This window comes from Sceloporus undulatus, chromosome 10, assembly GCF_019175285.1.
Source record: "Sceloporus undulatus isolate JIND9_A2432 ecotype Alabama chromosome 10, SceUnd_v1.1, whole genome shotgun sequence".
NCBI lineage: Eukaryota > Metazoa > Chordata > Lepidosauria > Squamata > Phrynosomatidae > Sceloporus > Sceloporus undulatus.
In genome coordinates, this window is record NC_056531.1 from 15,693,156 (window position 1) to 15,706,344 (window position 13,189).

A 13,189-nucleotide genomic window follows, 5' to 3' on the forward strand; every position below is an offset into this window, starting at 1 on the left:
TTGGCACTTCGCTATAAATAAGTGGGGTTTGGGTTGCAGTTTGGGCACTCGGTTTCTAAAAGGTTCACCATCACTGTGCTATATCATGGATTCTGTAAACCAAATCTGATAAGCTAGGAACAAACCATGGTTTATTAGCAGTGTTGGATTTGCACAACACAGCAAGCCAGGTTTCAGTAAACTAGGGTTTGTGGTATTGTATAAATACACTCATTTTATTTTAAGAAATGGCTTCAAGAATATGTTCAATGGATCCCAGCACAACGGGGAGAGTAAATAAAGCCTGACCTGGAGGATGACAACCAGAAAACTGAATATGAACCATGGGAATGCTCAAACATCTGTTGAAAATATAAGTCAAAAAGAATTATCAGTCTGGCTTTATTCGTTTTATTAAAAGAAAACATCTACCCTGAATTTTACAAAAAGTCTCAGGCCTACCTACTTCGAAGCAACCTCAATTGACCAACCATCACGCCGACGACTGTGTTACCTTTTTGGCTCACAGTCCTGAAACGCAGCGGGTCTTGTTCATACTTTTAAAGTACACTTGTGCAAAAGTGCTGCTCACATGGATGCAAGAACAACAGCTCACGGGGAATACAGACATCCGAGGCTGCATTGCTTTGAAACTCTGATGCGGAGCTGGACAGAGCATTATTTCCTTTCTTCTCCTCTTTTCTGCAGCTTGGCTCACCTCTTCGAGTAATCTGGAAATTGGTCACTTAGGAGGGCCTTCCTCCTCTGGTGTGTGGCACATGGACTTGGGTTTTGTGGGGGTACGGTGGCACGGAAAACCACGCCATGTCAGATATTTCTGGCATTCCAACAGTGCCCGTAACCTTTCCAACAGGGTTGAACTGAACCTTAAAAGCTGCTGTAGCTTCTCTGCGTGGAACAAAAACCACCACCAAAACTTCCCATGTCCACAAAATAGGTAAGTCTCCAAAAAGCAAGGAGTTCCCGAATCCAAACTTCACGAGAGAGAATGCCAGGTGGAGACCAGAAAACTACTCTGTTACTTTGTCCCGTAGCAGCTCAAGTATATGTTTTTCAATAACCTGTTGGACTTTAAACAAACAAACAAAATTATTATATTCATATATATAAAAATTTCATTCAGGTTTCAAACATGATCAGTTTGTGCATCTGGTACAGATTCAGTCTCTTTATCCAGAATTTCAAAATCCAAAATTGTCCACATGGGCGGCTGAGATAGTGACACCTTTGCTTTCTATTGTTTCACTGTACACAAACTTTGCTTCATGCACAAAAGTATGAAAAATACTGTATAAAATTACACAATTATATGTGTATAAGATATATTTGAAAGAAACAAATTTTGTGTTTAGACTTGGGTCCCATCTCCAAGCTGTCACATTACGTCTATGCAAATGTTCCAAAGGTCAAAAAGCTCCAAAATCCAAAACACTTCTGGTCCCAAGTATTTCAGATAAAGGAAACACAACCTGTACCAAAACTTTGATATTTAAAATTATATATTTATTTCAATTTATCCCCTGCCTTTCTCCTAGGATAGCATCCAATGGGGCTATAATATAAAAAATACTTTAAGGTACTGATGATGTTGTGTGCTGTCAAGTCATTTCTGACAACTGGCCCCCCTAAAGTGAACCTGTCACCAAGTTTGCTGGGACAGAGAGTGGGTTTCCATGGCCAGGCCAGTAATTGAACTCTGGAGACCAGGATACTACATTGGCTCTCATTAAGGTATTAATATTATATTTATAAATATATAAATTATTATTTTTGGTTGCTGTCTGGAATCCTGGTGGCATGTTGCATGCTTATAAGTGGACTTAGAATTGTGAAGCTGGCAAATTTTGGATTTGAAACGTGACCATCAATTTGTGCATCAGGTACAGGGCGAGTCTCACTTGTTCAAAATACTCCAAAATTGTTTACATGGATGGCTGAGATAAAGACTTAGATTTAAACGTAGAGGTAAAGATTAAGATTTCCTGCATGGCAGGGGGGTGGATTGGATGGCCCTTGTGGTCTCTTCCAACTCTATGATTCTATGACACCTTTGTTTTCTGATGGTTCTCCTTTGGTAAGACCTTCCATAGACCTCTGTGTCCAGTTCAAGAAGGATATATGGACAAGCTAGAGGTGGCCAACCTGAGTTGTCCAGAGATGGTCAACCACAATGGCCAAAGGTTTGGGACCAACCCTTGAGGAACAGCTTAAGAAATTTGGTATGACTTTGGAGAAGATGGAGCCAACTTGTCTTCTGCTGTTCTACAGAACAGGACACAAATCAATGGGATCCAAATCAAGCAATGGGTTCAAGAAAAGCCATTCCACCAAAACACTGGGAAGAACGTCTTGACTGTAAAACACCAACTCTATGGTAAAACCCTAGTCTGATATTCCCAAACCTACCTTTTTTGTGTCCCAAAGCTACAGCAAGGTCCATTGGTGTGTACCCAGAATCCGCTTCTGTTGTAAGGTCGGCCCCTCGAGCTGAAATGAGATGGGAAACAGTGAAAATGTCGAGAGTAGTGGTCAGAGCATTAGATAAGGACTGAGAGAAATCCTACACATGGTTGTGTTGGAAGAAAGACCACTCTGGAATGCAGAGATCAAGTAAATCGGTGAAAAAATCCCGTGTGACATCATGGAGAGCCATTATTAACATTCAAAGTGGATAACACTGGCCTCAGCAGATCACCAATAAGCTAAGGCTGCATCTGCACTGTAGAAATAATGAGGTTCAACTCCACTTTAACTGCCATGGCTCTATCCTACAGAATTCTGAGATTTGTAGTTTGGTGAGGCACCATCACTCTTTGGCAGAGAAGGCTACAGACCTTACAAAACTATCAATCCGAGGTTTCCATAAGATGGAGCTACAAGTGGTGTCAAACTGCATTTTGACTACAGTGTGGATGTAGGTGTATTAATTCAGATTGCTTGGACACATCAATAAAAGAATCTGTGGATACAGAGGGCCAACTGTACAGTGCTTTTTTTTACTCTGTAAGCCGCTTTATGTCCCAACTGTGGGGGATAATGTGTGATATATAATAATAATAATAATAATAATAATAATAATAATAATAATACCTAGCAACACCTCGACGCACTTTATATGGTTTCCCCGGACAGCATAGAGAAGTGGTGTCCCACCATTCTGCAAAAGGAAAAAAGAGTTAGGAATGGTCCATGGTGCAATGGCCAATTTTAGTTTGGACAGGTGTTGATATCGCCATTGCAACTTTTCTCTCCACAAAATAGTCAACTGTTTTGATTCATACCCACAAGCTCCATCTTGGTTTTTGACAATATCTTCTCTCGCACATTTGTCCCCTAACAACTATTGCTAATACAGGTCTAATCTCCCATATCCAAAATCCGAAATACTCCAAAACCCAAAGACTTTTTTCATGGGTGGCTGTGAGAGTGACACCTTTGCTTTGGGATGGTTCAGTGCACACAAACTTTGTCTCATGCACAAAAAAATCTGTATATCATTACCTTCAGGCTGTGCAAATAAAGTGTACAGTGGGTCCTTGGTATCTGCTGGGGTTTGTTCCAGGACCCCCCTGTGGATACCAAAATCTGTGGATGCTCAAGTTCCATTATAGACAATGGGGTATTATTACTACTCCTACTACTATGGTGGGTCCTTGGTATCTGCTGGGGTTTGGTTCCAGGACCTCCCATGGATACAAAAACTGTGGATGCTCATGCTCTATTAATTCATATGACATAGTAAAATGGTGTTCCCTGTATAAAATGGCAGAATCAACCTTTGCTTTCTGGAATGGATATATTTTAAAAATATTTTCAAGCTGTGAATGCTTGAATCCATGGATAAAGAACCCATGAATATAGAGTACTGATGATATATGTACAGTGGACCCTTGTTATCCGCTGTGGTTTGGTTCCAAGATCCCCTGTGGATAACAAAATCCGTGTATGCTCAAGTCCTATTAAATATAATGACATAGCAAAATGGTGTCCCTTCTATAAAATGGAAAATCAAGGTTTGATATCTGAAATTTATACTTTTTTTTAATGTTTTCAAATCATGGGTGCTTGAATCCATGTATAAAAAATCTGTGTATAAGAAGGCCGAACTGCATTTGTATTTACACTGGGATATCTCCAAGATATCTCATGGTGCACATATATGAAAATACAGGTATTCCATAATCCAGAAAAATCCCAAACACGTCTGGTTCCAAGCATTTTGGATAACGAAGATTCAACCTGTACTGAACAGATCTATTGCTCTAGCCACTGCACCAGACTGCTACTCAGACAGCCCAAATTTCCAGAAGGCTTACCCAGTCATAGGTGTTGATGTCAACTTCTTTGTCCAGCAGCAGGGCAACAATATCAGTGTATCCTCCAGTGCTGGCCAGCGACAATGCACTCTCCCGTTCCTTAGCAAGGGCATGGGGATCCGCACCCTAAAGAAGAGGGCAAATGGGGGGCCAATGCCCCTGGGTAAATTCAAATCCTAATGATCCTTCTTCACCTGGCAGCCCCAAGTTTTGAAGACATTAACATGACATGTCAGTAGCAGTTTGACTCCAATTTAACAATCATGGCTCCATCATAAGGAGCCCTGGGATATGTAGTTTGGAAAGGGGTAGGACTTGATAGAAAGCTTTAGTGGGCAACAATTGTGGAAGGCTGTTGTTACTGTGTGCCCTCAAGTCGTTTCCAACATATGGTGACCCTAAGGCAAACCCATCATAGGGTTTTCTTGGCAAGATTTATTCAGAGGAGGTTGCCCTGGGCTTCCCCTAAGGCTGAGAGAGTGCGACTTGCCCAAAGTCACCCAGTTGGATTTATGGCCAAGTGGGGAACCGAACCCTGGTCTTCAATTCAAACCACTATGCCACAGTACCCCAAGAGACCTAGGATGCCCACATCTCCCCACTGTACCCACTTCTGCAAAAAATAACATTTCTTTAACAAAAATTATTTACTTCTTTATATAATTTTAAATAATAAATAAATAAAATCTTTATTTATATCCCGCCCTTCCAGAGAGATCAGGGCGGCTTACAATATGCAACAAGTGCAACAAATACAGGTTAAAAACATAAAACATCCACAATACACAATCTAAAAACAATAACAAAGGCCCCGTTAGCCCATCCTCATGGCCACGGAAGAGGAGGGAGGCCCACAGGATATTTAATCGGGGAATGCCTGCTTGAATAGGAAGGTTTTGAGGTCCTTCCTAAATTGGGCCAGGGTGGTGGATGAGCGGAGCTCAGTGGGCAGCGTGTTCCAAAGGGCTGGGGCAGCTGTGGAGAAGGCCCTTCTAGAGGTAGAAGCTAACCTAGCCCCAGGCACCTTCAGCAGTTGCTGCCCAGATGTTCTGAGGGTGCGAGGCGGATTGTACGGGGAGAGGCGGTCCTTTAGGAATCCTGGACCCAAGCCATTTAGGGCTTTATAGGTAATAACCAACGCCTTATATTGAGCTCGGAAGCAAATGGGCAGCCAGTGGAGATCTTTAAGCACAGGTGTTATGTGGCTGGTCCTGGACGCACCAGTGACCAGCCGGGCTGCCATATTTTGCACCATTTGCAGCTTCTGAGTTTGGTATAAGGGTTGCCCCATGTAGAGTACATTGCAGAAGTCCAATCTCGAAGTTACCAGAGCATGTACAACAGTTTCTAGGTCCCTCCGGTCCAGGTATGGGCGCAGCTGGCGAATCAGCCGAAGCTGGTAACAGGTGCTCTTGACCGTCGCATTCACCTGAGCAGTCAGGTGGAGCGACGAGTAAAGAAGCACCCCCAGAACATTATACATTAATGTTAAATTAAAATGGTTAATTAATCAATGTTAAATTAAATTTATTGTTTTATTTTTAAAATTATTGCTCCTAAATGCCACCCAAATTTCACCCTGTTTTGGGACCTTCTGCAACCATGTTAGATCCAGCAGAGCCCTTTTTTGCAATAGCAGGGAATAAACAGAAGTAACATGTTGTTTGATTTCTGTTTCAAAAAGGACTTCCTGGGACAAAATTGGTCCTGGGCACAAACCTTTGGAGGTTGGAGGCCTCCAAATGGGGAAGAAATTCCTTCCATGAACAAATTAGTGATGCCCAAGTCCCATTAAATACAACGGCATGGTAAAATAGTGTCCCTTATGACTGTATGCGTGGATACAGCATCCATGGATACAGAAAGCTAATTATACAGCAAAGAATCCTAACCAAATTTCCAGCCGTAGGATTCCTGGGCATGAAACGACTGCTAAACTCGGATCAGACGCCAGAGCGGATACGCCCTTATCTTACCCATTCCAACATGCTGCGGACAGTTTCGATTTCTCCAAATGCTGATGCCCACATTAAGGGGGTAAAACCTCGTTCGTCGGGCTTGTTTAGCAAGTTCTCACCTGTGAAACAAAAGAAGAGGTTGGGTTGGGTTGTGGGGGGGCTTGGCTTGCTGTTTCACTTTGTTTGTATTTTATCCAATTTTTCAATGGCAACAATGTCTTACAATCAATTCAAGCCAGCGAACAATGTCACCAAATACCAAAATTTAAACACACACATATACATTCAAATCTTCATCAGAAACAATGGATTCAAACTACAGGAAAAGAAATACCACCAAAACCTTAAGAAGAATGTGATGCCAAGAGCTATTTTGCCAAAGGAATGCATTGTCTTGGAAAGTGGCAGAGTCTCCTTCTTTGGAGGTTTTTAAAGAGAGGCTGGATGATGATAGTGGATTCCTGCATGGCAAAATGGGGTTTGACTGGATGACCCTTAGGGTCCCTTAAGATTCCCCGATTCTACTGTGTAGTTCCAGCTCTGGATGGAGGTACATTGGTACCCAAAGTGGGAATTCTCAGTAGCAGTACCGTTTTTAAACAAAGGCTGGATGGCTATCTGTCATAGGGTTTGGGTTGTGTATTCCTGCATGGCAGGACCTATTGGACTGGATGGTCTTTAGTCTCCCTTCCAGCTCTAGGATTATATGATTCTATGGCCAGAGTTTGAGGACCACTGACCTCCTTTCTGGTCAATGCAGGAATTTTGCAGCTCCACACTTTCCCACCCAACTAGAGAAGAAGAAACCACCATATTGAGGGTTTACCTTTCCGCAGATTCTCCTTTAACAGGACCAGTTCCCCTTGAGCTGCCAGCTGGTGAATGGACAGAGCTTTGAAGGTGGAAGAAAGAAAATAGGGATGTAACAGGGAAGCTTTAAAATCCAACAGGATAAATATAGGCAAGCTTCTTCTGAGCAAATCTTGCCAAGAAAACCCTATGAAGGCGGAAACTTCTTGATGGCACACAGCAACAAAGTGAAATAGCATTCCTTATATAAAACGGCAAAATCAAAGTTTGTTTTTGGGAATTCATATATATATATTCAACCCATGGATGCTTGAATCCGTAGATAAAAATCTGTGGACAGAGGGCCAAATGTGATTTGCTTTTGGCCTAGGAGGAGCATGGGGTCTTCAAACATGGTAGAAATGCCCTCCACAATTTCTAGAAGGCATTTTGGAACAAGAAAATATGCTTTTTTAAATCCCCAAGGATTACAAAAATCGCTCTTTGAGGCTACATTTTCCCCACTCTAGATTTGGGTTATCATTTTGCCAGTTTACTCCAGTAGCTGCCAAGATCAGACGCCATGCAAGCTAAAAAGGGGATTCGTTTTTTAACCCCAAAAGATCTCACTGTCCAAGGTGGCCGGCAACGCAGAAACTTCGTTCCCTCGCTGACGGTTTGTCAGAGTGGTCGAATGCTTCAAGATCCCATCATCTGCATTTTAGAAGGAGAGAAGATGTTGTTCCGGGATGCAATCCACAATTTAAACATTTATAAACTTGTATGTATGTATGTATGTTACTAAAAATATAAAGCTAGAATAAGGGTGCATCTACACAGCAGAAATGTTGCAGTTGGTGCAGAATCTTGAGATTTGCAGTTTGGTGTGGCACCAGCACTTTTTGTCAGAGATGGCTACAGACCTTTCAAAACTACAAATTCCAGACTTCCACAAAATGGAGCTACAGTGCTTAAAGTGATGTCAAACTGCAATATTTCTATAGTGTAGATTCACCCTTTGAAGTCCCAGTTTCATTTTGGTTCAATAAAAGACACACATTTTCTTGGTTGTATGGGCAGGAAGCTAGAAGAGGAGAACATAAATTAAATACCAGAAATAATATAATAAATGAAAAAATAATTGTTTCCAGCTGGGGATAAATCAAGAATGTCTTTGAGGGAGATTAAATATTGAAACCAAATATTCTAACACAATATGAAACTAAAATACACAAAACAAATCCTTCCAAAGACTGCAATGCGTAGTTTGAGGATGGTAAGCATCAGAATTATTATCGCAGTAGTTAAGAAAAGTATCAAGTCCGTTCAATCTAAGTTTGGTTAAATAAATTTTGGTGCTTAAGAAAAGCATTTACAGTAATGCATTACCGAAATCTAGAAATAATCAGGTGGCCAATTCCTGTTAGGAAACCTGGTTTGCTCTTGTAAGACTTTCAATGATTCTCAAACTTTGGTCATCCAGATGTTTTGAGCTTCAGCTCCCAGAATTCTTGACTATTGGCCAAATCAGCTAGGGCTTCTGGGAGTTGAAGTCCAAAAGACCTGGAGGACCAAAGTTTGGGAATCATTGCAAGTATAAATTGTCACCCTGGAAACCTGGAAAACTGCTAAAGGATGATAAAGAAACGTACAATATATGCAGTGACATAATCTTGCAATTTTGATGTAAGATGGGGCAGAGGACAGATGTGGTAGAAATGTCCCATAAACACAGTAGAGGCAACACATTTTGGAAAAAGTATTCCTTACCATATAAAGCATGCAGGGCATCCTTCGTCCACCCCAAATTTAATGGATTTACTCTTAGGTTATGTGTATATCACATCCCATCCAGGCCATCCTTCATTCGTCCACCCCAAATATAAAGGATTTACTCCTACCTTTGTGTGTATATTGCATCCCATCCAGGTCATCCTTTGTCCACCCCAAATATAAAGGATTTACTCCTACCTTATGTGTATATTGCATCCCATCCAGGCCATCCTTCATCCAATCCAAATTTAAAGGATTTACTCCTAACTTATGTATATATCACATCCTATGCAGACCATCCTTCATCCACCCCAAATTTAAAGAATTTACTGCTAAGTTATTTGTATATCATATTCCATCCAGACCATCCTTCATCCAACCCAAATTTAAAGGATTTATTCCTAACGTATGTGTATATGGAATCCCATGCAGACCATCGTTCGTCCACCCCAAATTTAAAGGATTTACTCCAAACTTACGCATACATAAGATTTCAGCATCCCTACAGTTTTCCACCACATACATTTGTGAACTCTGAAGGACTAGGAACTGTCTTTTTAAACTACTGTTAAATGAACATGGAGCAATAAAAGGAGCAGAATACTGCAGCCACTATTTCGTTCTTCATTTTATGGACTACACGCCATTGCAATCGATGCACAGCTACCTTGCGTTTTGCAACTTTAACTGTGTGTAAGGCATGTGCAAACAGAAATAATAGAGAAATTATTAAGAGCTTACCATTTAGACACTGCGGATCATCCTTATCCTCTGAGTATGGATATAAATGCAGCAACACTGACGCTTCTTCGTCATCTCCGTCGCTCACAGAAACGTCTGGGTCTTTGGAGGTTGTGGTTTGCGTCATTGTGTTGCTGTGATCTTCTTGTGAGAGTATCACAACTCCTAGAACTGCTTTTTCTTATTGAGTCCTGCAAAGGAGAAAACAAAGATTTTTCAGACGTTGAACGTTTAAGGACTCGAATACAGGCTCATCTTAACTAACCAAGTTGATCCCTGCTTGGCCATGGAAACCCACTGGGTGACCCTAGACAAGTCACATTCTCTCAGCCTCAGAGGAAGGCAATGGCAAACTCCCTCTGAAGAAATTTGCCAAGAAAACCCCATGATAGGACCACCTTAGGGTCGTTGTAAGTCGGAAATGGTTTGAAGATACACCACAACAACTAACCAAGTCGATGTGTTTCTGGGCATGACATCTTCAACAGGAAATCTGACGGCAGAGGCAGAAACAACACAGAAAGAAAAGAAGAACGTTCTATTAATTGTTGCTGTTGTGTACCTTCAAATTGTTTCCGACTTATGGCGACCCTAAGGTTTTTACTGGGGCTGACTGTGGGACTCGCCGAAGATGACCAAGTGGGTTTCCATGACTGAGCAGGGATTCGAACCCTGGTCACCCAGAATCCGAGTCCAACATTACACTACACTGGCTCTGGAAAAATCCCTTTGTTTGTTGCTGTTGTATGCCTTCAAGTCATTTCCGACTTACGGTGAGCCTATCACAGTGTTCCCTTGGCAAGCTTCTTCAGAGGGGGTTTGCCATTGCCATCCTCTGAGGCTGAGAGAGTGTGTCTTGCCTAAGATCACTCATTCATTTATAGTTGGTCCATCTTTACTTTTGCAAACATGATTCCAGCTGCCTGCTACTATCATATAGAAGATTATTTTACCATATTTCCTTTCCAATTCTTCCTCTTCTTCTTGTCGATTGGATTGTTGGCGTCTCTCCTTTGTAAAAGCGATATGTAAAGCCTATGGCATTATATGAATAATAATAATAATAACGATGATGATGATAATTGTCTTCAGCTCTGCTTTAAAGTTGGTCAGAGAGGTGATAACGAATCCTGAGATCTGTAGTTTGCCCCTTGGGCAAAAACTACACATCCCAAGGTTTGCACAGAATGGAGCTGCAGCCCTTAAAAGTGTTGTTGTTGTTGCAGATTTAATGTAGAACCAGAACCAGAACAGCCAGGACTTGACTGGAAGGGAAACATGGTTAGTTTTTATATTTCCCATCATGTATTGTTTATTACATATTGACTATCACTCTGCCCATATTGATTATTACTATCGATCGTTTATTTTAATAGGCTAATTTTAATTGTAACGTGTTCAATTCTTATTTTAAAGAGGTGGGTGGGGATATTATATACATAATGTATTGCACTGCATTATTATCTCTTGTTTTATATGTATTTTGTTCTTATCCTGTAGAATGTGTGCCATTGGAGGGTTTCATTTTGATCGATTATTTATTGCATGCACAGCGCTGTGTAAATAATCTGCAGTGCTATATAAATACAGTTTAATAACAACAACAACAATAAAGTATGTTGGATTGATTTATTAGATGTAAGCCGCTTTGATTGTTTGGCAACAGAAAAGCGGGATATAAATTCAGCTTATTAATATTATTATCATTACTATTACTATTTTGCTGCAATGTCCTCAAGAGGAAAATCTCCAAATTCTGGGGCCCAGATTCCAAAGCAAACCAAGCTTTTCATAGTGCTTTGAACACAAAGAAAACTACAAATCACATTCCATGGGTTACATGTAAATTAAACATTTACACCCCCTGAATACTCATTGGATACTCTAATATTACACTATTATCTATATATGTATCTCTTTCATTGTCTCCAACTGTCCCTGTATTGCATCCCTTTTGCTCTGAATAAATAGCTTAAAGCAGGAACCCAAAGGACTTTGGACATGACCTGAAAGAGCAACCTTTTGCTCCCAATACATTTCAGCACTACCATTTGTCAACTCCTGTGCAGAAGTGAAATTCCAATGCAAACCTACCCTCTGCTACAGTGTCAGGCTGCAAGGCAAGGCAAGGCAAGGCAAGGCAATGCAATGGATGGGGATATTGAGCTGGAGAACCCCCTCCAGCAGGAGCAACCTATCTGCAAAACCCTTGCATTTTGCAGTCATTCTTTGCAACTCACCAGGGTGGCAGTTTGTGCAAAAATCCTCCTTCCCAGCCATGCACCTCCTCCTTCCCGTGCTTCCTCTTGCCTTCCTTGCGCAAAACTGAAAGTAACTTTCCATTCCCACAATGCATCTGAACCCAACCAGCTCCTCCTGTTTGCAAGGATAAAGCACACATTAAAGGAGCGCGCGGCCCCTTTAAGAGCTTCCAGGCGAACGCGGAAGAAGACCCCGCTTTATGAATGAACTTCAGCGCTTGGTCTCCGCCCCCTCTCTCCCGCTCCGCCTATCAGCGGCCGCGACTGAGAGGAGGCGGTTTCCCTTCCCAGAATGGGTTTTAAAGGGCCAGACGTCCTTTTTTCCCTGACTTTCTAGCTTCTCACTCTGGGCTGCATCTGTACTGCAGAAACAATGCATTTTAAATACTGCTTTAAATGCCTTTAAGTGTTAATAATGTAATGTTTTTTAATTGTTTGATTGCTTTTTTTTAGACTTGTATTTTGCATGTTTTGTAGTGTTTTAACTTTGGCTGTTTTGGATTTGTAAGCCACCTTTTGAGTCCCTGTACTGGGAGGAAGGCGGGATATAAGTAAACATCATATTAATAACAATAACAACAACAACAATAATATCCCGCCTTTCTCCCAATATAGGGACTCAAATATGTCATGGAATCCTGGGATCTGTAGTTTGCAGTGGCACTAGAGCACTAAATTTGCTAAGGAATCCTGGGATTTGTAGTTTCCAGTGACACTAGAATAAATAATAAATAAAAATAAATATTTATTTATTTATACCCCGCTTTTTGTAATAAAACAACCAAATCGACTTACATAGTTAAAAACATCCAGCATACAATACTTAATATAACAATATCCCCCCTTAAAAAAAGAATTAAACAAGTTAGTATTAAAATTAATATCAAAATAAACTATTAATATCAAATAAACAACGGGCAGAATGGTAGGAGTGCTGAGTGTGCTATGGAATTCTGGGATTTGTAGTTTGCAGTGCCACTAGAGCACTAAATGTACTATGGAATCCTGAGATTTGTTGTTTGTAGTGGCGCCAGCGCTCTCTGGCAGCAAAAGCTAGATGTCTCCCACAACTAGAAATCCTAGGATTCCAATGCATGAAGCCATGATGGTTAAAGTGGTGTCAAATTGGATTATTTCTGCAGTGCAGACGCAGCCTACTTTGTGGCAGGGCTCTCTGAGGCCAAAATTTAACATCTGGGGCAAAACCACAGAATTGCTGACTTGCCACATTTGGAGGCATCTGAAGAAGTAATAGTCAATACCTTCCAACATTTCACAGATGAAAACTGGGACAAGTGTGGCCCAGAAACATCAGAGTGTGGCCCAGATGGCAAAAGTTATTACTAAGAAC

General features: G+C 41.1%; 1 protein-coding gene across 2 annotated transcripts; it reads right to left on the reverse strand.

Annotated features, from left to right (window-relative positions):
* Positions 1–529: 529 nt before the first annotated feature.
* Positions 530–12,017, reverse strand: RFXANK (regulatory factor X associated ankyrin containing protein). Of its 2 annotated transcripts, none has more exons than XM_042442197.1 (9): positions 11,818–12,017; positions 9,578–9,768; positions 7,694–7,777; positions 7,101–7,166; positions 6,293–6,393; positions 4,317–4,442; positions 3,091–3,157; positions 2,410–2,487; positions 530–1,073 (listed from the first exon to the last, which is right to left on the reverse strand). In XM_042442197.1, the coding sequence occupies exons 2-9, from the start codon at positions 9,702–9,704 to the stop codon at positions 1,054–1,056; spliced, it is 669 nt and encodes a 222-aa protein (XP_042298131.1). In that variant the 5' UTR covers positions 9,705–9,768; positions 11,818–12,017; the 3' UTR covers positions 530–1,053. The 2 variants fall into 2 exon arrangements, with proteins under 2 accessions (XP_042298131.1, XP_042298130.1); XM_042442196.1 differs by having other exon boundaries at positions 530–1,069; positions 2,407–2,487; positions 11,818–12,016.
* Between the last annotated feature and the right edge of the window lie 1,172 nt (positions 12,018–13,189).

Coding starts and splice junctions, on each gene's coding strand:
- RFXANK (XM_042442196.1), bottom strand. CDS start 9,704: ATGACGCAAACCACAACCTCCAAAGACCCAGACGTTTCTGTGAGCGAC. Junction 7,778..9,577: donor TGATCCGCAGTGTCTAAATG/GTAAGCTCTTAA, acceptor TCTAAAATGCAG/ATGATGGGATCTTGAAGCAT. Junction 1,070..2,406: donor AGCTTTGGGACACAAAAAAG/GTAGGTTTGGGA, acceptor GTTTGTTTAAAG/TCCAACAGGTTATTGAAAAA.